At 42.0% G+C, this 23,950-nt stretch overlaps 2 protein-coding genes and 1 long non-coding RNA gene across 3 annotated transcripts; 2 read left to right on the forward strand and 1 right to left on the reverse strand.

The window, feature by feature from the left end:
* The first annotated feature begins 848 nt into the window (after positions 1 to 848).
* DUSP19 (dual specificity phosphatase 19) lies at positions 849 to 21,551 on the forward strand. Its single transcript, XM_025460421.3, has 4 exons — positions 849 to 1,148; positions 5,630 to 5,676; positions 10,449 to 10,601; positions 16,116 to 21,551. The coding sequence occupies exons 1-4, from the start codon at positions 923 to 925 to the stop codon at positions 16,386 to 16,388; spliced, it is 699 nt and encodes a 232-aa protein (XP_025316206.1). The 5' UTR covers positions 849 to 922; the 3' UTR covers positions 16,389 to 21,551.
* LOC125754432 (uncharacterized) lies at positions 2,282 to 4,119 on the reverse strand. The gene is made up of 2 exons (XR_007408622.1): positions 3,799 to 4,119; positions 2,282 to 2,654 (listed from the first exon to the last, which is right to left on the reverse strand). It is a non-coding gene; the product is annotated as an uncharacterized LOC125754432 (long non-coding RNA).
* Positions 17,262 to 21,551, forward strand: TIGD1 (tigger transposable element derived 1). The gene is made up of 2 exons (XM_049106239.1): positions 17,262 to 20,235; positions 20,323 to 21,551. The coding sequence occupies exon 1, from the start codon at positions 17,262 to 17,264 to the stop codon at positions 19,041 to 19,043; it is 1,782 nt and encodes a 593-aa protein (XP_048962196.1). The 3' UTR covers positions 19,044 to 20,235; positions 20,323 to 21,551.
* Positions 21,552 to 23,950: the final 2,399 nt, after the last annotated feature.

The raw sequence follows: 23,950 nt of genomic DNA on the forward strand, positions 1-23,950 counted from the left end.
ATGAGGGGAGGGGGCTCCGCGGGGGGCTCCGAGGATGGGCCCCTGGAGGGAGGGGGGAGGGGCTCGGGGGGGCTCCGTGGAGGGAGGGGGCTCCCAGGATGAGGGGAGGGGGCTCCGCGGACTGGGGGGTAGGGGGCTCCGAGGACGGGCCCCTGGAGGGAGGGGGGAGGGGGCTGGGGGGGGCTCCGAGGACGGGGGAGGAGGGATCTCCGTGGAGGGAGGGGTCCCCGCGGCCAGGGGTGTGCTCCGCGGGGGGAGGCGCTCCGCGGAGGGGCGGATCCGCGCCCGGGTGGGGGCTCCGAGGACGGGGGCGTCTCCGCGGGGGGAGGGGCTCCGCAGACGGGGTGTCCCGCGGGGGTCTCCGCGGAGGAGCCCGGGCGCCCTGGCCCCGTCCCGCGCCTGCCGCCGTGGCCCCTGCGCGGGGTCCGAGCGACGCGGAGCGGCTCCGCCGGCAGTGCCCGCCCGGAGGGCCCGGAGCTCCCGCGGGGGTCACCGACCGACCTGGGGGCGCCTGGGGCTCGGCGGGGGGGGGGGCTCCGCCCTCGGCCCAGGGCGTGCCCCGGGGTCCCGCACCGAGCCCCGCATCACATCACCGGCCCGCAGGGCGCCTGCGCTCCCTCTGCCCGCGCCTCGGCGTCCCTCACGAACCAATAAGTAGAATCTTACAAAAAAAGTAAAAAGAGAGCCAGAGCCAACAGCAGCCGGAAGGAGCCCGGCGGCCGGCCCAGCGCGGACAGCGGGGCAGGGGCGGGCGCCGGAAGTAGCCAGCCCCGAGGCGCGGCGGCGGCCAATCAGGTGCCGCCTTACTGCGACGGCGACGCCCCCGCCCCGGCGCAGGCGCACTCCGCGCTCCTCCCCCGGCCGTTTCCGGTTCCGCCCGGGCTGGCCGGCCGCGGGTGGCGGGGCGCCGGGGGCGCGGGGGATGCACGCCCTCAGCCAGGAAATTCGCGCCTTCTCCCGGAAGGGCCTGCGGAAGCAATGCACCAGGGTGACCTCGCTGACCGGGAGGACCACCGTAGAAACATGGGACGGCGCGCGGCGTGTCGTGGTGGAGGCCGGGCCGCCGGGCCGCGGGGGCAGCTGCGGATTCGTGCCGGACCTCAGCCTCGACCTGCGGGTCGCCGTCCTGAAGCCCTGGTTGCTGCTGGGTGAGTCCGCGCACCTGCCGCTGCCTCCGCCCCCCCTGCGGGCCCTGAATCTTCCTCGGGTCCCCCCCAACCCCCGGATGCGCGGTGCTCTAGTCTCATCACGCAGCTTCCCGAAAAGCCGAAATGTCTCGTTATTTCTCAGATTCGGGACTTGGCGAGGGCCGGCCGGTGGTGTCTGCCCCACAGCATAACCCGCAGGCAGCCCAGGTGCTGGGAGCGCACCGCACCTGCTGCTTGGATCTTGGATTCGAGAACAGCTTACGGCCTGGTGCTTTTTTTTTTTCTCTGCAGGATAGCATGTCCACGTTGCATTTTCTCGGATTATACACGGGTATAGGCTCCCAAATCATCAAGTTAAAGGGAATGCTTTCATTAGGTAGGACTGTGAAGAGGCAAGGGTTGAGGTCACAGAAACGAACCAGCCAAGTGCCTGTTGCCTCCTGGGCTGCTGGGAACCCGGTGGAAGGCCAGCCTCCCGCAGCCCATCCAAGGGCCTGCTTTCGGAGTCTTACGGAGGGATGCAAGACTTGAAGGAATAGGAGACTTTACTTTGTAGCTGTGGATTTGATAGTTTTATGATTTCCTTTTTTTTAAAAGATATTTTATTTTTTTATTTATTCATAGAGACAAAGAGAGAGAGGGGCAGAGACACAGGCAGAGGGAGAAGCAGGCTCCCTGCAGGGAGCCAGATGCGGGACTCGATCCTGGGACCCCAGGGTCACACCCTGGGCTGCAGGTGGTGCTAAACCGCTGAGCCACCGGGGCTGCCCATGATTTCCCTTTTTTAAAAAAAATATTTTATTTATTTATTCATGAGACACAGAGAAAGGCAGAGACACAGAGGGAGAAACAGGCTCCATGCAGGGACCCCGATGTGGGACTGGATTCCAGGACCCCCAGGGTCATGCCCTGGGCCCAAGGCAGACGCTCAACCCCTGAGCCATCCAGGCATCCCAGTTTTATGATTTCTTGTATGGTGGAGAATATTGTTTCCCTATACAGTGCGTGGTCCACAGATAGTAAATGAAGCACAGGTATGAAAAGCACACACACCTGTTGGCTTGGCAAGAGTTTGTTACGGTAGTTTTTTTTTTTTTTAAGATTATTTATTAACTTATTTATTCATAAGAGACAGAGAGAGGGAGAGAGAGAGAGGCAGAGAAGCAGGCCCCATGCAGGGAGCCCGACGTGAGACTCGATCCTGGGTCTCCAGGGTCAGACCCTGGGCTGAAAACAGGTGCTAAACTGCCGGGCCACCCAGGGATCCCCTACACTAGTCCTTTTAAAAAAAAAAAAAAAAAAAAGACAGCAATGTGTTAAGTCGATTTGGATTCTTTTTCATTTGTGAATAGAGAAATTATGACTTGGAAAGACCAGTGATTTGTCCATATATATGCATTCTTGAGTAGAACAAACCCTGAGCTGGTGGGCGTCAGAAATAGCCACATCCTGTTGTGCAGCACACACAGCATCTCCTTTAAAAACAAAACAAAACAAAAACACCACCTTTCTTTATAGAGTAGGGATGATCGGGGCAGCCGGGGTGGCTCAGTGGTTTGGCACCGCCTTCAGCTCAGGGCCTGATCCTGGAGTCCCAGGATCGAGTCCCGTGTCAAGCTCCCGGCATGGAGCCTGCTTCTCCCTCCGCCTGTGTCTATGCCTCTTTCTCTGTCTCTCATGAATAAATAAATAAATATTAAAAAAAAAAGTAGGGATGATCAGCTCCGTTTCACAGATGGGAACTGGATTTAACAAGGGTTAGGTAGTTTGCACAAGCTAACACGCATAGTACATGACAGAGCTGGGCATCTAGCCCGAGTCTGATCCACTCCTGGTCTACACTGTGGTTTAGGATGCCCCAGGGAGTCAGGTTTTCAGTCTTCCTCGGCCTCTTGGTAGATGAACTAGCACAAGTCCTTCATTCTCTGTGGTTCCCCAAGAAACTGCCTGTAAAACTAAGGCCAAGGTATCTGTTTCTCTCACAGGGTTATCCTGAGGTGGTGAAAAGTCTTTGAAACAAATTAATCACAGCTCACACCGGATTTGTTACTGTGTTATGCAGTGCACTAATCGCTCCATGAGCTATCTTGCATTTCAGATAAATGTCCCCAGCTAGTTTCTGAAGCCCAGTGAAAAATTAAGGGGTCATTTAGCTAGTCTGAAAGGTTTACCCAGGACTTGCACACCACTCTTCCTAGGAAGGAAAACACGCCCAGGCACCTTTTTTGGTTATTCAGCTTCCATTGTAGCAATAATGGTTTAAAATACTATGGTAGAATTTTATTTTATTTTTTTTTTTAAGATTTTATTTATTTATTCATGAGAGACCCAGAGAGAGAGCCAGAGACACAGGCAGAGGGAGAGGCAGGCTCCATGCAGGGAGCCCAACATGGAACTCGATCCCGGGGCTCTGGGATCACACCCCAGGCCGAAGGCGGCATGAAACCGCTGAGCCACCCGGGCTGCCCCAGTATGGTATAATGTTTTTTTTTTTTTTTTTAAGATTTTATTTATTCAAGAAACAGATAAAGAGGCAGAGACACAGGCAGAGGGAGAAGCAGGCTCCATGCAGGGAGCCCGATGTGAGACTCGATCCCGCGTCTCCAGGATCACAACCTGGGCTGAAGGCGGCGCTAAACCGCTGAGCCACCAAGGCTGCCCAATGAGGTATCTTCCCAATAAAAATTTAACACAGGACTGTAACACAAAGCAACCACTTAAAAAAGGAGAAAAGCTGATGTTTATATCTAGAATTTAGAGAAAATTAACTTGAACTCTAATGCTACCAAATATTAGATGACACATACAAGCCAATTACCTGAAATCCATTTATGCTGACTAAATTGTTGCCCCACCTATTAACACACTCATGATTTTCTTATTGCTTGAAAAGGCAGAGCATACAAGTTGCATTTTTTTGGTCTCAAGAATAATAGCATTGAATTTATTGGAAGCCATTTTTTTCCCCCAGAGATGATTTAGAACTTCCTGCAGGAAACTAAAATTATTTTTTAATTGCGAAGTATCTCAAATGTATAGAAAATTACAAGCCGTAATAGTACAGAAAGCTACGTATCCACCATCCAGCTTTAACAGATGTTGATATTTTGATAGACTAATTTTTAGGAATAGAGTTAAGTGTAGGCTCGGTAAGAAACCAGTGTGTTTCAGATTACTAGGAGAATATCGGCCCACCAGTGTACTTGCTGGCTTCTCAGCTATCTAAAAATCACATAATAGAAGCTGGCAGGTTCCCCAGGTAGGTATGGTGAGAAAAACATTGTGCATAGAAATGGATCCTAATTTAGGAAAGTAAAATATTTGAAATCTTTAAATAATAAATGCCCTGTGTTTTCAAATGTTTTAACTCACTTTGTTTTAACCAGTTATCTCCTGTTTGATCTTGCTTATTAGCCAGAGTCATTTTCCAAGTTTGGTAGATCTGGAGAGCCAGCTCTGACAGGAAGAACTGGTACAAGGGGATGGCCCTGTTGGTACACGGAATGTGGGTGGAATTCAGGGACCAGCAGTGTTTGCTCTAAGCTATTTGGTATTCCATAGCCAAATGGCGCCAAGTCATTCTATGGGTGGTTTTTTAATACCCTTTTTCAAGTTACAAAAGAAATAGGTATGTATTGTAAAAAACACAAACGAGCATGACAAAGAAAAATCACCGATAAACCCACTGTAAATATTTTGTTCAAAGTACTTCCTTTTCATTTTTAGGCATATACATTTTTTTTTATATATAAAAATGGATGATGGTGTTTTGTAACCTAATGGTATCATCACCTAATATATCGAGAATATATTTCCTTGCCTTCTGTATTCTCATTGGGTTGTTTTTTGTTTGTTTGTTTTTAAGTAAATTATCCCGAACGTGGGACCCAAATTCATGACTCTGAGATCAAGGGTCACATACTCTATGCACTGGGCCAGCCAGGTGCCTGTGCAGTCTCATTTTAATGGTTGTATATATATATTTCACTACATCAGTGTACCCTATCTTATTTAACCCAACCCTTATTATTAGGCTTTTGGTTGAAAATTTTTATTTGTTTTGGAGTTTTTGTTTGTTTTTTGTATTATAAACAATACTATAATGAACATCCTGATAGCTAATCTTTGCAATACCAGGGACTTTTAAGACAAATTGCTGGAAGTGGGATTTTAGAAGACAAGATATATACAAAATGAATATTTTTTAATCAATGTTTCTATTTATTTGGTTGACAGCGCACAAGCAGGGGGAGTGGGAGCAGGAGAAGCAGGTTCCCTGAGCCAAAGGCATGTGCTTAACCAACTGAGCCACCCAGGCACCCCTTAATGAATATTTCTAAATTGTCTTTTAGAGTGCTGCGTTGAAGTCCTCCCAAGTTGTATTTTTAAAATAAATGAATAACTAATAGGATTATTGTAAAAATTAGATTAAAAAGGATGATTGTTTTTATGATCATGGTGATATGATTTATTTCTTATAGGGTCACAAGATGCTGCTCATGATCTGGATACTCTGAAAAAGCACAAGGTAAAAAAAATGCTTCAGGTCTGGCACCGTGTATAGGAAGTATTTTAATTATTACAGTTATTTAGGAAGTTATTAGTCCATTTCAGAGTTTTTGGTGGTGGGGTTTTTTAAATTTATTTTTAGAGAGAGAGAATGAGCAAGCACTGGGAGGGACAGAGGAAGAGGGAGAGAAAATTTTAGCAAATTTCTTGCTGAGCTTGGAGCCCGATGCAGGGCTTGATCTCAAGGTCAAGACCTGAGCTGAAACCAAGAGTCGGACACTTAGCTGACTGCACCACCAAGGGGCCCCTCCCCATTTCAGAGTTTAATTTTTTAGTTGTCATTTTAATAAAGTTGCAAAAATTATTGTACCTAATTAGAATGTGTGGATTTGTAACCCAACTTTCCAGTTTTATATTGTCTCCCTTCATGTATTCTCATGAACCTGACTTTGAATTGCTTTTTCTTGCCTCTGCTTACGTAGTTCCTATGTGTGGGATAGACTTTCCTCTCTTCTTGTCCAAGATCTACCCATGTCCAAGTCCCCACCTCACATACCACTTCTTCCCCAGTGCCATCTCTCACCCTCAACGGATGTGATTTATTACTTATTTCAGTATTTCCTAAAAGAATTTCAGCCATCTGCTTTGTCAAGCAATATTTCAGCATCATGGAATTGCTATGGTTTGAGGAATGCAAGAGGTTTTTATTCACGTGATGCTTATAATCCAAGGGACATGGAGGGGAGAAAGACAGATAAGCACCTTCAGGACAGAGTACTATGTACTTTGATGGGAAAATGCAGGTGCGATTGGAGAGTGTATGAGATGATGCCCTTCAGCCATGTTTGTTTGGATTGGGTTGGGTTAGGGATTGTAAGGTCAGGGAAATCTTCCTGGAGGCAATGATACTGAAGTGTGCTCTGAATGGGATGGGGAGGGAACAGGCAGAAATGATTTGTGTAGAGGCCTAGAAGTAAGAGAAAGGCTAATGCTTTCAGAGAGAGAGGAAAATAAAAAAAGTTCAGTAGCCCAGGAATAGAGAGTGAGAAAGAGGATACCAAGAAATAGGGCCAGAGATATAAGCAAGAGTCAGATCCCAAAAGTCCATGTAAGCCAGAGTAAACGCTTTGGACTTGACGCCAAAGTCTTTGAAGGTCTTTACCCAGAGAAAAGACCAGATTTCTAAATTGGCAGTTTAGGAAAATTGTTTGTCAGAGGAAGTATAGAAAATAAATTGGAGTGTTGCACAAACTAAAGGTGGGGAGACTAGTTGGCAGGTAGTTGCAGTAACAGTTATAATAATAACTGCATGACAATAAGAGATCATGGCCTGGAATCACATAAGGATATGAGAGTTACTGTTATTTCCTAATAGGATCCATCTTAGGTCAATTTTTTTTTTTAAAAGATTGTATTTATTTGACACAAAGTCAGATAAATAAGAGGCTGAGCAGGGAGCCTGACTTGGGGCTCAATCCCAGGACCGTGGGATCATGACCCAAGCTGAAGGTAGACATTTAACTGACTGAGCCACCCAGGCGCTTCTTAGATTAATATTTTAACATAAGTAGAACAAGTTTCAAAGTCTTGCTTACATTAATAAGTTAGTTTTTCTTGGGGAAAGAATGCAAAATAGAAAAACTGATAAGTTCATTCATTGGCAAGTGTTTCATTATCTAGCCCCCCTTACAATACGCTAGTTCAAATTCACGTTCATCCTGGCTATGTGAACCCAGCAAGTTTAAAAGGTCCCTCTGTCTCTGTACACGTGACCCTGTTAGATGCCTAAAAGAAGCAAAGGTAAACTAGGCAGCTGAATAAGAGGGTTTAGTGAAAAGTTTCACAATTTGGCAAAATTTAGATTATTCATTTAAATGCATGGCATGTTTCAAAGGGCTATTCTAGGACTTAAATGCTATAATGAATAGAAATTCTCTTGTGGAGGATCATTTCAGAAATTTCGATAGGAATTTCATTTTAATGTTTAGGTACAGTAATAATAGTTGCTTTATATTAATAAGATATCTGAGTGCCTGGTGTGTGCCCTATAAAGCTCTATGGAAAATAGAAAACAGACTATAACATAAAATGTTCCAAGTTACTTACTGCCGTATTGTTCATAATAGCAAATCATTGAAAACAACCCACATGTTCATTGATAGGGAGGGAACTGGCTAAATAAATAATAGTACATTCACACCATAGAATACTGTATAGCTATAAAAAAAAAAAAAAAAAAAAAAAAACCAAGAAAAGGGTCTGTAAATACTGATGTGAGAAAATCTCCAGGACATATTTAAGTGAGAGAGGAACCCAAGGTGTTCCCTTTGTTTAAGAAAGGGGATAAATGATTTGCCTAAAGATGCTCTAGAAGAATGTACAGGAAACCAACAAAAGTAGTTACCATGTAGGTGGTAGATAATGGAGTGGATAGGGACAGGGTGAGAGCAAGGCTTCTTACTGCTTCTTTTTTATAATGTTACGATTTTTGAACCAGTTTCAAAATATGAAAGTTTATTAAAATTGGAAATCATAATACCTAAACGTGAGGATTAAGTGAGATAACTTATATGCCTGGCACGTACTAAGTTCTCAGTAAAGGGGCTATTATTATCCCTGTTACAAAGGGCATCCCAAGGGCAACCACTCTAGTCAGGACCTCCATAACTACATTTTGGAAGTAGGTTTAATTACTGGAAAGGGTTTTAGACTGGGTCCCCATCCCCAACACCACCTGTAACTCAGTACAATTTTTTTTTCTTTTTTTATCAGAACCAATCAGTACACACGTAAATTGTATTTCCCAACAACTAAATTCCCCAGGCATTGGTAACCCACCATATTCATAAAGCACTTTTACCTTTCAGCAGGTTTTCCCAAGATTCGCATTTGGTGTTCTCCATAATGCTGTGAAGATATATAGATAGTGAGATATATATACATGCATGAGTACATCTGTATATAAGAGACCTCTTTCCTGGTCTTTTGGGAATGTAGAATATAGTCGTAAAGACAAGGGAGACACATCAATAATGTGAAACATTGGATGAGGTTATATAATTAAGGGCAAAATCATAATCCCAGTCACGAGTATACTGGTGTTGAGTGACTTGACATAGATAAGACTTCACTGGGGAAAGCAGGAGGACACTTCAGACTTTATCTTCTAAAAATGTTCTTATCTTTCTTTCTAGTTCTCCCATCTCCTCTGTATTCGAGAGTCTTTCTTAGGGCCCAGGGTGTGATCAGTAGTTGAGCATCTACCTTTGGCCAGGTTGTGATCTCAGGGTCCTGGGATGGAGTCCCACGTTGGGCTCCTTGCAGGGACCCTCCTTCTCCCTCTGCCTGTGTCTCTGCTCTCTCTCTCTGTCTCTCATGAATAAATTAAAAAAATATTTTTTTAAAAGTCTTTTTTTAGTAGACATTTGAGGGTTTTTCTGTTGTCTTCTACAAGGCAGTTAGGTAATGGCCTGTGGCTTTCTCTTCATAAGGCCTAACTCCTGTAGTGTCTTAACCAGTGTTCTTTGTGTTGGGAAGCACAAACACCAGAGGAAGGAAGGAGAATGTGTATAATGATTCAGGGGGATCTCTGGGGGCAGAGAGTGGCTGTGCTAGAGAATCGATTGCCATCCAAGAGGGTCCCTCTCTCCCACTGGTGTCACGGCCTCTCTCTACACATCTACTCTATTCTTAGGAGCAGAATTTTTTTCAGTTTATTTGAGCACTAATAGAAAGTGGCTGTCTTAAAGCTCTGAAGTTTGTGGACCACTCTAGCTGTCTTATACACCTGTTTTTTAAATTTCTAAAAATAATTTGATCAGTCTTGTTTAAGTCCAGTGTCTGCCTGAATCTAGTCAGCTGTGCTAGGAGGAGTAGGGCACTGCTGGAGTTGCAACTATGAGGGCAGTGGGGCAAGAGAGGCACAGCTGGACAGATATTCTAAGATATGCGTGAAATACGTGAAAATACAGAAATAGGCAAAACCTAACACCCATGTGAAGAAAAAGAAGAGTACAGAGAGGCATGTCACGACAAGAAACAGGGCCTTATTTTTCTGATCCATTTAGCTTTCAGATTCTTCTAATTGACTTTCCACTTGGCTCCTTCCATATGCTTGGTAGACTGTAGGAAAGGAATTCAAATGCATAGATGGAGTAGAAAGTTGCTTCTGTGTACCATTTGAAAGAAAATCTTTTGTGACTGTCCTTTCAACACGACTAATTCATGGGAATCTCTGGGTTTGAGGCCTGGTGGCTTTGACATATTTTACAAACTCATCGAGTGATTCTAATGTGCAGCACACTTAAGAACCATCATATGTATAAAGAATATGAAGGAAAACTGGGAAATAATTATTGAAAGGGAAGGTTGTGTTACTGATGCACTTTCCTTATTCCTGTTTTTTATGTGGATAATCATTGATTTTTTTGTTCCCCGACAAGTATTTTAAGTACTTTCTGTGCTAAAGTCACTGCTTACTCAACAGTACTTACTTATAATAATAATAAACCAAACATGGTTTGTACCCTCATGGAGTTTCTAGTACCACAAGGGAGACAAATAATCTCTAAATGCCTAATTAAGGCAAGTAGAGGGTGCCATGGGAATGTAGAATTAGCACTTCTGGCGAGGGATGGGCAGTCGGAGAAGGCTTCCTGCAAGAATTATTCAAGTGAGTGATGCCTAAATTGTTTATTCTTGTTACAGATCTCAACATGCCATTCTCTTTTTGATCAACCTAGTATTAATTCATTAAAGAATGTTAAAAACCATCCTCTTTTTTTCTTTAAGGTGACCCACATTCTCAATGTTGCATATGGAGTTGAAAATGCTTTCCTCGGTGACTTTATATATAAGAGCATTTCTATATTGGATCTTCCTGAAACCAATATCCTGTCTTATTTTCCAGAATGTTTTGAATTTATTGAACAAGCAAAAGCAAAGGTAAGTTTTATTGTGATCCACAGGTTCTTCAAAGGCAGAAATTTTAAGAGACCATCTGTTATCCAATCTTAATTCTTTTTGAAATGAATACAGAGAGAACCACTATGAAATTTCCCCTCCAACAATCTTTCATGAACATCTACAACTATTTAGTTCTCCAATTTTTTTTTCTTAGTGAGATTTTTTTTTTTTTAAAAGTAATCTCTCTGCCCAGCGTGGGGCTCGCACTCATGACCCTGAGATCACAAGTTGCATGCGGTATTGGCTGGGCCAGCCAGGCGCCCTTCAATGAGATATTTACTCTTAACATTAATTTCTCATCTTCCTGGGCTTCCTGAGAAGTGTTAGGAGATAAAATTCTCCACTTACTGAACTTCCCTGTGTTTATATATGCTTAGATTTCTTTTGATGATTTATTTTTTTATTTTATTTTATTTATTTATTTTTTAAATTTTTTATTTATTTATTTTTATTTATTTATTTAAATTTTTTATTTTTTATTTTTTATTTTTATTTATTTATTTATTTTTTAGTCACAGAGAGAGAGAGGCGCAGAGACACAGGCAGAGGGAGAAGCAGGCTCCATGCACCGGGAGCCCGATGTGGGATTCGATCCCGGGTCTCCAGGATCGCGCCCTGGGCCAAAGGCAGGCGCCAAACCGCTGTGCCACCCAGGGATCCCTCTTTTGATGATTTATAACCACCTGCCCTCTGACCAATTTGCAAGATAAGGTGGAGTAAGGGATAGATGCTGCTGTAGGCCTCTTAATGTATTTACAAAGGTTAATATGCATTTTTGTGGCTGTGGTAAGGCTAGTAGTGAATTTATGCATTGTCAACAGTAGAAAATTATAGGCCGCTCTAAGGACTATATGTGTATTGCTTTACTGATATTGTATGAAAACGTTGTTCAGAAGCTGTCCATTGGTTTTCTGACCTCAAAAGACCAACAGATAATATAATGCTTCAACTTTGGTAATAGAGTCAAGTCAACATTGGGCTTCTAGGTTGGCTGTTACCAGTAATTGTACCTTGAAATGACATCATTTTTAGTTAGTATATAATTTCTTACAAAATTCATGTGAGATAAATAGATAGAAGCACTTAAAGAGTAAAGTTAACTCCCCTGGGGCACCTCTAACAATCAGAATCCAGCTTAGCTGAGTTCTGGCTAATGATTTCCTTTCTACCTTTTCTCCTTCCCTTTTTTCCTCCCTCTCCCTTCCTTCCTTTTATTTAGTAATATTTATTGAATGCCTTACATCCCCAGCACTGTTCTAGGTGCTTTCCATTAGGTCATCTGCAAAATGACTGCCATTCAGCTTTATTTAATAGCAGATATTTAGATAAAAGAAGAGGAAGAGAGTTTCTGATTCAAGGCCTAATACTGCCCAGTGTTTTCTCTCATGAAAAATTTTATAGGGTCTACATCATACCATTCCAATGTGCCGGCTGATAGTGCGAAAATAAACAAGATAACGTTTCCGTGTTAGCTGCTTCTCTAGGGAGATGTGAGGTAGACCTTACATGGGAAGAGAAAAATGTAGGCATCATCCAAATGATATTCATGTTAGAAGATGTGTCCATGTTGCAAGTGGAAAGGGTAACAGTTAAGTAGAAGTTTCCTTTGCTTGGGTTTCCTAAAACACAGACCCTGAGACCAAGATTAAGAGCTGGTGCTTCAGGTGAGAGGTGGAATCCACGGGCAGTGAGAGTGGGTAGAAAGGGAGGTGACTCAGGACAGGATGCGCAGCCACGTGAGCTGGTGCATTTACTTTGCCAAGCACAGTGCACCATGAGCTGCGTGTGACACAGTCGGGTGCTCAGCAGGTGTATCTGCTCTGCCACATAAGGCACCTCCCCGCAGGGAGCCCAAAGAAATCACTCCTCCACACCGACTTTGGGAGGGAGAGGGGAGAGCACGTATCTGTCTGGCTCTCTGTCAGCTCCTGCGCTAGGCTGGTCAAAGTTTATCCACGGGGAGGGGCAGGGGGTGGTGACTGGTCGCCCAACGCCTGGTGACAGCACTCCACTCCTTCTGCAGCTGCCTTGGAGCCAAGCTCAGTGGCCTGTGGTCTGACTTTTCATCCACATTCAGAAGTTCAGGGTGTACTTGTTTATGCAGAGACCAGCACAGGGCAAGAGCCAGGCCTTCTTAGGCAAGCAATGCTCATCAGGCCTAAGGGGAGCAGTTGGCCACAGGGGTGGAGGCTGAGGTGCAGCAAGCCCATGAGATGATGGCAGCAAGAGAATCTGAGGAGGTACCTAAGATGTTTCTGCTACAAGATGTGCTGGAATTCCATAATCTATTCTGATTTCTCAAGCAGTTTTATGATGCATTCCTAACCTCAGCCAGTATTTCCTTGCCCTGAAAACTCTTTACTCTTCAGATTAATACATACTTAGTTTGAGCGATGGAATTCTTGAATTTTCTTTTTTTTTTTTCTAGAAGAGATCTTTTTGTAACTTTCTCTGTTGCATATGCAGAGTTTTAATAAATGTGATTACTCAGTGAATTGAGTATTTCAAAACTACCTTTCTAGACCCTACTTGCTTGTTTTATCTTTCTACCTGCAGCTGCCAAATGGGATCTCTTCTGGTTTCCCATGTGTTTTCTCATTGTCCTCTGAACTTGTGAAAACCCTGTTGTTTGGTTTCTCTGCCTTTCCACTATCTCTGTGTCATGCATTATTTGTTAGGTTTATACCTGAAGGGATAGAAATACACATGAGGGTATATATAGTAGGGTAACCTGTATGGTCATAAGAGTTCTTTCATGAAAATTTATTTGACTCCCTTTTTTTTTTTATGTACAAAAGGTTTTGTTAATATCAAAATACGTATTTGATATTCCATGTTTACTTTATTACTCATTTTATGAGATGTGATTTTAAAAACATGATGTAAGTAAATTATGTCATTGTAGAAAAATTGACAAATACAAAGATAAGTAAAAATTCACCCTTCTTACACCATGTGGACATAACTACTGGTAGCGTTTTGATATTTTTTTATTTATCAAAAGATTCATTTAAAAACCTAAACTTGGGCAGCCCAGGTGGCTCAGCGGTTTAGCGCCGCCTTCAGCCGAGGGTGTGATCCCGGAGACCTGGAGTCGAGTCCCGCGTTGGGCTCCCTGCATGGAGCCTGCTTCTCCCTCTGCCTGTGTCTCTGCCTCTCTCTCTCTCTCTCTCTCTCTGTGTCTCTCATGAATAAATAAATAAAAAAAAACCTTTAAAAAGAAAAAAAAAATAAAAACCTAAACTTGGTTCATTAATCTGTCAATAAATATTAATTACTTATTCTGAGAAGATATGAGGGATACGTACATACTGCTGCCCTCAAAGAGCTTAAGGTCTAGTTGAAAATTTATTCACAACAGCATGAAAACAGGATGCTTGATAAACTGGAAATACTATAACATGATTCCTGTCTGCCCATAGCAAAACAGTGATTCAAATTTGTAGGAGAACACTTTCTTCTTGGAAATGGAGAACAAAATTAATTTACTTGCTTGGCAAACATTTTGGAATATCTACTATGTGCCTCAAATTGCACTAAGGACACAGTACCCAAAGATGGCTGAGCTATTCCCCCGACCCCATCTCACTCAGAGAGAGACAGACTTCTTAGAACAGAAGCCAGTGTTAGCTGGACCAAGAAGAGGAACAAAGGCTTTCCAGGGAGAGGACAACAGCAAGTGCAAAGAAAAAATTATAAGTTTTTATCTATCTATCTATCTATCATCTATCTATCTGTCTATTTTAAAGATTTTATTTATTTATTCATGAGAGACATGGAAAGAGAGAGAGAGAGAGGCAGAGACACAGGCAGAGGGAGAAGCAGGCTCCATGCAGGGAGCCCGACGTGGGACTCGATCCTGGGTCTCCAGGATCATGTGCTGGGCTGAAGGCAGGCACTAAACCGCTGAGCCACCCGGGTGCCCCACTTTATAAGTTTTTAAATTATTACTATTTTGAGTTCTGGAAAGGGGCTATAAAGCCAATAACTTTTCTGAGAATACTTTTTTTTTTCTGTTAAGATTTATTTATTAAGAGAACGAGGTGGGGAGGGGTAGAAGGAGAGCGAGAGAGAATCTCAGGCAGATTCCTCAATGAGTACAGAGTCTGTATGGGGCTCGATCTCCCCATCCTGAGATCATGACCTGAGCGGAAACCAAGAGCCAGACACTTAACAGACTGAGCCACCCAGAAGCCCCTGTGGGAATACTTGCGAGGACATTTTGATACCAGAGTAATAAAAGGTAAATAAGTCATTTCAAAGGCTGTAGAAAAGCAACAGAAAGGTGGCTGTTACATACAAGATATAAGAAAGAAGAAAATACTAACATTAAACATGAGCTGGCACTGAATGTATAGTGTAAAAGACTGAAAATAAAGCTGGTTTCATTTTCAAAGGCATATTATGGCTCAAAACAGATGACTAGTGTGTAGTCAGGAAATACTAAAAATGACATTGACTGTTATCTTTCATTTCGCTTACCACTCTGGGTCTGTTTGGAACATCTGGTTTGTTTTGAGAGAAGTTCCTTACTAGTTTTCATCACTTACTGAAACATGATTTTTTAAATGTCTTTAATCTCATAAAAACGAGCTATTATACACAGAAAAGTTCCATGTATGTAGAGTGAGTATTGGCGTTAGCCCGTCTTGTACAGAAGCAGTTAAAATTTGGAAATAGTCATATATATAAGAAAACAGGGGCGCCTGGGTGGCTCAGTTAGTTGGGTGTCTGTCTTTGGCTCAGGTAATGATCCTGGGGTCCTGGGATCGAGCCCCACGTTGCATCAGGCTCACTGCTCAGCGGGGACCCTGCATCTCTCTCTGCCTCCTCCCACTTGTGCTTGCTCTCTCACACGAGGTCTCTCTCTCTCTCTCAAATAAAGTCTTCAAACTTTTTTTGAAAAAAAAAGTTTCCACATACATGACCTGTGACTTTTCTCTTAGTTATAGATATGTATCTACTAAGCTTATTAGGCTCTTACATGTACTTTAGTAGATTATTTCAGTTTGATAAAAAATACTTTTTCAAAATTCCAAATACATTGTCAAAGCATTTCATTTCCGGGGGGAGGAGGGGTAGGAAGAGAAGTTGGTTGGTTGATTGGCGGATTATTTTCCATTCGTTGCTTACAGTGAATTACATATATATTTTTTTAAGATTTTATTTATTCATGACAGACACAGAGAGAGAGAGAGAGAGAGAGAGAGAGAGAGGCAGAGACATAGGCTGAGGGAGAAGCAGGCTCCATGCAGGGAGCCTGACGTGTGAGTCTCGATCCCGGGTCTTCAGGATCAGGCCCTGGGCTGAAGGCGGCACTAAACCGCTGAGCCACCCGGGCTGCCCAGTGAATTAAATTTTGTTAATTGAATACATTGAATCAAATTAATAAAATGAACCTCCTTTTATAATTTCAAGTAGTGTAAGAGTGTACAAGTGATTTAGTAACCTTTCCAAGTGAATAATGGAGGTTTTTCATTGATTTTGTTACAGGATGGAGTGGTTCTGGTTCATTGTAATGCAGGAGTTTCCAGGGCTGCTGCAATTGTAATAGGATTCCTGATGAATTCTGAAGAACTCTCATTTACCAGTGCTTTTTCTTTGGTGAAGAATGCAAGGCCTTCCATATGTCCAAATGCTGGCTTCATGGAGCAGCTTCGTACATATCAACAGGGCAAAGAAAGCACTAAGTGTGACAACATACAGGAGTCAGAAAGGGGTGACCAGTCTGTGAGTCACATTCCAGCAGATAAAGGACAACTGTAATTTCTGCATTGGCCCCTACAGCTACCCGTCCTTGTTTTTGAAAAGTAGACCAGTAAAAACTTACTTCTGTCTTGGCGTTTTTCAAGTAGAAATGGAGGTGAATGGATTGTCTTGAGCTAGAGTATAAATACATTTTTAAGTTATATGATGTTTTCTTTGGTATTATAATGTGTGATCGAATGCTGCTTTGATTTGCTAAGAAAAAATAATGTATTACCAATGCTTGATTTCTGTAGAAGAAAAAGAATTACATTCAAAATCTTTATTCGAGCATGGAAAGGTTAAATCAGTTGATTAAGACTTTTGGTATTTTTCTATTCCAGCAATATTTTCATGAAGGAAAAAACTTGAAGTGCTACTTCACTTACCATTTCAGAGGGTGGTCAATTTCTGTGTAAAGCATTTGAGATGAAAAACTAATACTTTAAACCTCCCAAAAAGATATAACCAAAATCTGAAGGTTGACACAATGCAGGCGCACTTTACTTGATTGTGCTTTGCAGATGTTATATGTGCTACAGATTGAAAGTGGCAGCCCTGCATTGAGGAAGTGTATTGGCACCATTTTTTCCAAAAGCATTTGCTCACTTTGTGTCTTGGTGTCACATTTTGGTAATTCTCACAGTCTTTCAAACTTGTTCATTGAAATTGTATTTGTTCTGGTGGTCTGTGATCGGTGATCTTTGATGTTGCTACTGTAATCGTTTTGGGGTGCCACGAACCAGACCCATGTAATATGGTGAACTTAACTGATAAATACTGCTTATGTGGTGACTATTCAGTTGGCCCTTTCCCCATCTCTCCTTCCTTGTCGGGCCTCCCTACTCCCTGAGACACAACAATACTGAAATTAGGCCAGTTATTTACCCTACGATGGCCTCTAAGTGTTCAACTGAACGGAAGAGTCGCATGTCTCTCACTTTAAATCAAAAGCTAGAAATGATTAAGCTTAGTGAGGAAGGCATGTCGAAAGCAGAGATAGGTCGGAAGCTAGGCCTCTTGCGCCAAACAGTTAGCCAAGTTGTGAATGCAAAGGATAAGTTCTTGAAGGAAATTAAAAGTGGTACTCCAGTGAACACACGAATGATAAGAAAGCGAAACAGCCTTATTGCTGATATGGAGAAAGTCTTAGTGGTCTGGATAGAAGATCAAACCAGCCACAACATTCCCTTGAGCCAAAGCCTAATCCAGAGCAAGGCCCTGACTCTCTTCAATTCTATGAAGGCTGAGAGAGGTGAGGAGGCTGCAGAAGAGAAGTTTGAAGCTAGCAGAGGTTGGTTCATGAGGTTTAAGGAAAGAAGCCGTCTCTGTAACATCAAAGTGCAAGGTGAAGCAGCAAGTGCTGATGTAGAAGCTGCAGCAAGTTATCCAGATGATCTAGCTAGGATCATTAATGAAGGTGGCTACACTAAACAGCAGATTTTTAATGTAGATGAAACAGCCTTATATTGGAAGAAGATGCCATCTAGGACTTTCATAGCTAGAGAGGAGAAGTCAATGCCTGGCTTCAAAGCTTCAAAGGACAGGCTGACACTCTTGCTAGGGGCTAATGCAGCTGGTGACTTTAAGTTGAAGCCAATGCTCATATACCATTCTGAAAATCCTAGGGCCCTTAAGAATTATGCTAAATCTACTCTGCCCGTGCTCTACAAATGGAACAACAAAGCCTGCATGACAGCACATCTGTTTACAACGTGGTTTACTGAATATTTTAAGCCCACGGTTGAGACCTACTGCTCAGAAAAAAAGATTCCTTTCAAAATACTACTGCTCGTTGACAATGCACCTGGTCACCCACGAGCTCTGATGGAGATGTACAGTGAGATTAATGTTGTTTTCATGCCTGCTAACTCAACATCCGTTCTACAGCCCATGGACCAAGGAGTCATTTCCGCTTTCAAGTCTTATTATTTAAGAAATACATTTCGTAAGGCTATAGCTGCCACAGACAGTGATTCCTCTGATGGATCTGGGCAAAGTAAATTGAAAACCTTCTGGAGAGGATTCACCATTCTAGATGCCATTAAGAACATTCGTGATTCATGGGAAGAGGTCAAAATGTCAACACTAACAGGAGTTTGGAAGACATTCATTCCAGGCCTCATGGATGACTTTGACGGGTTCAAGACTTCAGTGGAGGAAGTAACTGCAGATGTGGTAAAAATAGCAAAAGAATTAGAACTAGAAGTAGAGCCTGAAGATGTGACTGAATTGCTTCAATCTCATGATAAAACTGTAATGGATGAGGAGTTGCTTCCTATGGATGAGCAAAGGAAGTGGTTTCTTGAGATGGAATCTACGCCTGGTGAGGATGATGTAAAGATTGTCGAAATGACAACAAAGGATTTAGAATACTACATAAGCTTAGTTGATAAAGCAGCAGCGGGGTTTGAGAGGATTGACTCCAATTTTGAAAGAAGTTCCACTGTGGGTAAAATGCTATCAAACAGTATCTCGTGCTACAGAGAAATTGTTCGTGAAAGGAAGAGTCCATCAATGCGGCAGATTTCATTATTGTCTTATTTTAAGAAATTGCCACAGTCCCCCCAGCCTTCAGCAACCACCACCCTGATCACTCAGCAACCATCAACATCACGGCATGACCCTCCACCAGCAAAAAAATTACGGATTGCTGAAAGCTCAGATGATGGTTAGCATTTTTTAGCAATAAAGTATTTTTAAATTAAGATATGTACATTGTTTCTTTAGATATAATGCTATTGCACACTTAGTAGACTATAGTGTAAACATAATTTTTATATGCACTGGGAAGCCACACAGTTCATTTGACTCACAATATTTACTTTGTTGTAGTCTGGAACTGAACCCGCAATATCTCTGGGGTATGCCTGTATTTATATAGTGGTTACAGTATTCACAAAGTATTTTACGTCCTTTTGTGAAAATGAACTTTCTTTTTATTTTTAACTTAATTCTATTGCCTGTATTTATTTATTTTTTAATTTTTAAAACTTTTGTACAGATGTTGTCATGTGATTGTGAGCTTATGGTTCTTTTGGTGATCTGGTCTCATGCTGTTTTTCATATCCTAGGTCCCTAGCTTTCTGTTTTTGGGTTACATGTCATAATTTTTTATCTCCTTGGATCTGTGGGAATATATTTTATGGTGAAGGATCATGCTTTGGGTGTGATTTGTTCAAGTCTGTCTTCTAATTTGGTATTCTACTAGAGAATGTATTTTTCAAGAAAGAAGAGCTATGGTTTTGTGAGAAATTTTAAGTCCTTTGTTAGAAAGCCTAAAATCATTTGCAATTTTATCTCTGGCAAGAGGCTTTGAATAGTTTTCTTTCTTTTTCTTTTTTTTTTTTTTTAAATTAAGTCTCCATATTGGCAAGGCTGAACTCTGTACATTATAAATTTGTTTAAAGATACTACTTGAATCATTCAGAATAAAGTGTATTTAAAATTAATCACAGTAATTGGGATAGAATTTATTTAATAGCTTTTGAATAGCCTTTCATGACTTAGAAAATTTCATTCGCCATCTAGATTTTATTAAGAAAGTCTCGAGCCCTTCTTAAATACACATTATAGAAAACAAGCGTATTCCTATGTGTAAGTTGGAAAGTGCACATTGAGTACCTCCGTGTATTTGAGAACGCATATTCCTTACGCTGTCAAGATCGAAAAGTGGAACTGATAAATGCAACTGATGTTTTGAGATTGCTTATACCCTGACAGGATGCCATCACATGCACAGCTATGAACTCTGCTTCTGTTGAGAAGTAACAAATGTGGGTGACCTACCTACAGTGAACTCTTGGAAGCAGACCAAGGAGGCGGAATCTTCTCAAGCATGAGACTGATATATAATGTTGTCTTTATGGTCAGTATTGCTGAGGGTTTGCTAAGTGAACCTATTCGATTTGCACGAAAGCATTTATTTAAATATCTTTTTTTTTTTTTTTACTAGGTGCTCTTTAGTCTTCAGCCACTAGATGTTGTGACATGGAGCCTTGACTAGAACTTGTTCATAGCGGATAGTATATTATTTGTCTCTGGTTTGTGTGCTTAGTTGTCAGTTATCTGGTTATGGTGCAAACACATACCTTCTGTATCAGCTACAGAAGTGCTTTGAACATCAATATTGTTTTATCTTAAATGATAGTAGTTTGCTATATCTAACATAGGTAAACAAATCAGTGAATGTAATTCAGTTTTTTAAGTTAGGGATACTGTATAAGGCAATGGTGTATCTCCTATATATGTTACGCACAGCATGTTTCTTGTGTGCCCCATGGATATGTCACTGTGTCAGACCTAGTTATTTATAAAAAGAAAATTGTTTATAATGATCATCTGTCTCCCATATTAAAAAGTCTTAAAAATGCATACCAAGTATAGGTTTGTTTTGAGGAGAGGAAAAGTGTTTCAAGGACTTTTTGCCTCTATTTTAAAATGGATTTTTTCTACCATTTTTAGAGAGAGGAGGAAATTAAAATATCATTTGCTTTTAAACATTTAAAAGAAATATACAGCCTTCCTATCAAGCTGAAAAAGATAAGTAGAACAAAGATACTGGAACATATGATAAAAATTATATTTATTTGAGGTTAATGTTTTTTAAATCTTTTGCTAACTTTGTGCTTTAATATACGTTAGTGATCATATATAATTTGAATGGAAAATACAGGAACTATTTAAATTTTTGGAAAACTGAAGAAATATTTTTCTTGGTTCTGGGTAAAATTTAGACCATTAGACTAAGAGAAAGATTTCAGGGAAAATGGAGTACAATATTTAAAATTGTTACTGCAGCTTTACTTCTGTATCCCTTCTTCCCTTTTGACCCTGATTGAAATGTATGGACATAGAATTAGAAATTTTTTTTGCGTTTGACACAGGGAACCTGCTTTGATTCTGGTGGATAATTTCAGTGGTGGTGGGGAACTTTCCTGAATTTGTCAGTGTGATTATTAGTAACTCAAATGAGGTTCAAATGCACAAAGCCCCCCTCAAAAGTAATTCCTCCAGGGGCGCCTGGGTGGCTCAGTTGGTTGTCCCTGACTTTGGCTCAGGTAATGATCTCAAGTCCTGGGATCAAGCCCCGTATCAGGCCCTCTGCTCAGCGGGGAGTCTGCTTGTCCCTCTCCCTCTCCACTTGCCCGTACTCATGCTCTCTCTCACACTCTGTCTCTCAAATAAAATCTTAAAAAAAAAAAAAATTTCTTCAAATACTCAAAGTGTAGCAAGTATATAAGTCAGCATTGTTTTAACAATATTACTCAGTTAATGAATTAACACCTTTATAAACAAAACTGCAGTACATTTTAAAACAAAAATACAGCACAATAAATTACAGTTGATCCTTGAACAATGTGGGTTGGGGCATCAACCCCCCACATAGTAAAAAATCCATGTGTAACTTCTGACTCCCCTGAAACAAATACCAACAGCCTACCGTGGACCGGAGGCCTTACTGATAATGTAAAGAGGTGACCAGCACATTTTGTATGTTATATGCATTATATACTATATTCTAACAATTAGAGAAAAAAATTAAAATCACATAATGAAAACACATTTACAGTATTGTACTGCAGAAAAATCTGCACTAAGAGGCCCTGTGTAGTTTCAACACATTTTGTTCAGAGGTCAGCTGTATTTGGTTTGCTAGGTGTCTCTAAGTAATAATTTTTATGCCTAAAGGATCCTTAACATATCTAGTCATGCTGTAGTTATTTAAAAATCTAAACAAGATTTTAAAGGTTTATATTCTTACATACAGTGGCATTTACAGTTAACAAATTATGATTTGTTTCCATTGATATCCTTTTAAAAGTTAACTTATGGTTAAACTTTTCTATTTCAAGTGATCTACTTATTTTGTATTCATATTTATAATGTACCCTTTATTGTTTCTAGGTATTGATACACTTTAATAAAAATAATACATTTACTGTTTTCCCCTATTAATATCTTTGTTTCTCTGAGGCTGTTTGTTCCAAAATATGTACTACTTATTTGTTATCAAATTCTGGGTTAAACCTTCTGTCGGCAAAACACGAAAGTACACGTTTTAGAATATAAGTTAGTTAAAGGTCTATGTGGAGGTTTGTTGCGCCAACCGTTTGAGGATATGAAATGCTAAAGTGAGATCTTATAATTGTCATTGCGGTGGATAAACTGGCAGTGAAATTCCAATAGAACACTCGTATTTTAAACCAAGAGAATATGCTGAATTACTCTTGAACTCCTGAGTGTTCCAACCGTGACAGCACCAAGATGATTTGGGCACAGTCTGGCTCCGGCCTCCCTGATGACTGCTTTCTCCCTCCCTCCTGCAGCCACCCCGGCATCTGCTTGAAAATGCATAATCAAGACTCCACCACGAAACAGCCTTTCTCTCTACCTGTCATACCCCACCCCCGCAACATCAGACCCGAGCCCAAGGGTTAGCCCCTCGTAAAGCCTCCTCTGACCACCCTATTCAAAGTTGCCCCTGTCCCTAACACTTCTATCTCCCTTTCCTCCCTGATTTGCTGCATGCCCGAATCATCACCAACATTCTCTATATTTTACTTTTCTACTTTGTTGGTTTTTTCCGTTAAAGCTTGGGCTCCCAAAGAGGACAGAGACTTTGTTTTTTTTTTTTTTTACCATGTTGTTTACGTACATCAGTGTGATCTCTTTGTAAGTCTTTTCAAAAATCGCTTGTTAGAAGGAAGGGAGGGAGGAAGGAAGGGGCAAAAGTTGACGCAGGTCGTCGTGGCGGTTTAATACCAGCCACTGCAGAGGACAGTTCAGCCCTGGCAGAGTCCACAGTGTCCTTCGGCAGCCTGTCTGATGGGGCCTGAAGGTGACAGTGGGAATGACAGGTCTGGAACAGGACCCACATAGGGACTCTAAGCAGCAGCAAATACAAGTGCCTTTTACCTCAGGTAAAGTCTTCTACCAAAATTACTTAGAAATCAGATCATTAGCGAGAGTGTTCTGTGTGATATTTTGCATCACTCATAATAGGAAGGAACAGGGGTGATGTGGCTGTTTTAGTGTCCCTCAGCTCCAACCCCACCCTCACTGCTTCCGCAAGGAGGAGGCCAGGGCTGGAGAACTTCCCTGTGACAACTGGCAAGATGTAGTGTTCTGGAGAGACCTGGAGGGGGGGGCTTTCTGTGGGGTTCTGGTACCCCAAGGTGGCCCGGCTCCTGTGGAGCTGCAGCTTCTCCACCACCTGGCTCAGAACCCGAGGCCCACCAGCCGGCAGGTTCCCCAGGTAGGCCTTCGGGTGGTTGGTTGTGTGGTAGCATCCTGGGGGGGCTTCCAGCAAGTTCCATCACTCAGCGTCGCAGTGCTACCTCGGCCATCCAGTGGGCCATGGCTCCACTGCAACAGCAATCAGGTGCCAACCTGGGAATGCTCTTCCTTGAATTCTCAGCCCCTGGGGGGGGGGGGGGCTGCCCTTTACATCACTTATTCCCATGTTGTTTAAACTTCTTTCTTTCTTTTATTTAAGATTTTATTTATTCATGAGAGACACAGAGAGAGGCAGAGGGAGAAGCAGGCTCTCTGTGGGGAGCTCAGTGTGGGACTCGATCCCA

The sequence above is a fragment of the Canis lupus genome, chromosome 36 (genome assembly GCF_003254725.2).
Source record: "Canis lupus dingo isolate Sandy chromosome 36, ASM325472v2, whole genome shotgun sequence".
NCBI classification, from domain to species: domain Eukaryota; kingdom Metazoa; phylum Chordata; class Mammalia; order Carnivora; family Canidae; genus Canis; species Canis lupus.

Coding starts and splice junctions, on each gene's coding strand:
- DUSP19 (XM_025460421.3), top strand. CDS start 923: ATGCACGCCCTCAGCCAGGAAATTCGCGCCTTCTCCCGGAAGGGCCTG. Junction 1,149..5,629: donor GAAGCCCTGGTTGCTGCTGG/GTGAGTCCGCGC, acceptor TATTTCTTATAG/GGTCACAAGATGCTGCTCAT. Junction 5,677..10,448: donor ATACTCTGAAAAAGCACAAG/GTAAAAAAAATG, acceptor TTTTTCTTTAAG/GTGACCCACATTCTCAATGT.
- TIGD1 (XM_049106239.1), top strand. CDS start 17,262: ATGGCCTCTAAGTGTTCAACTGAACGGAAGAGTCGCATGTCTCTCACT.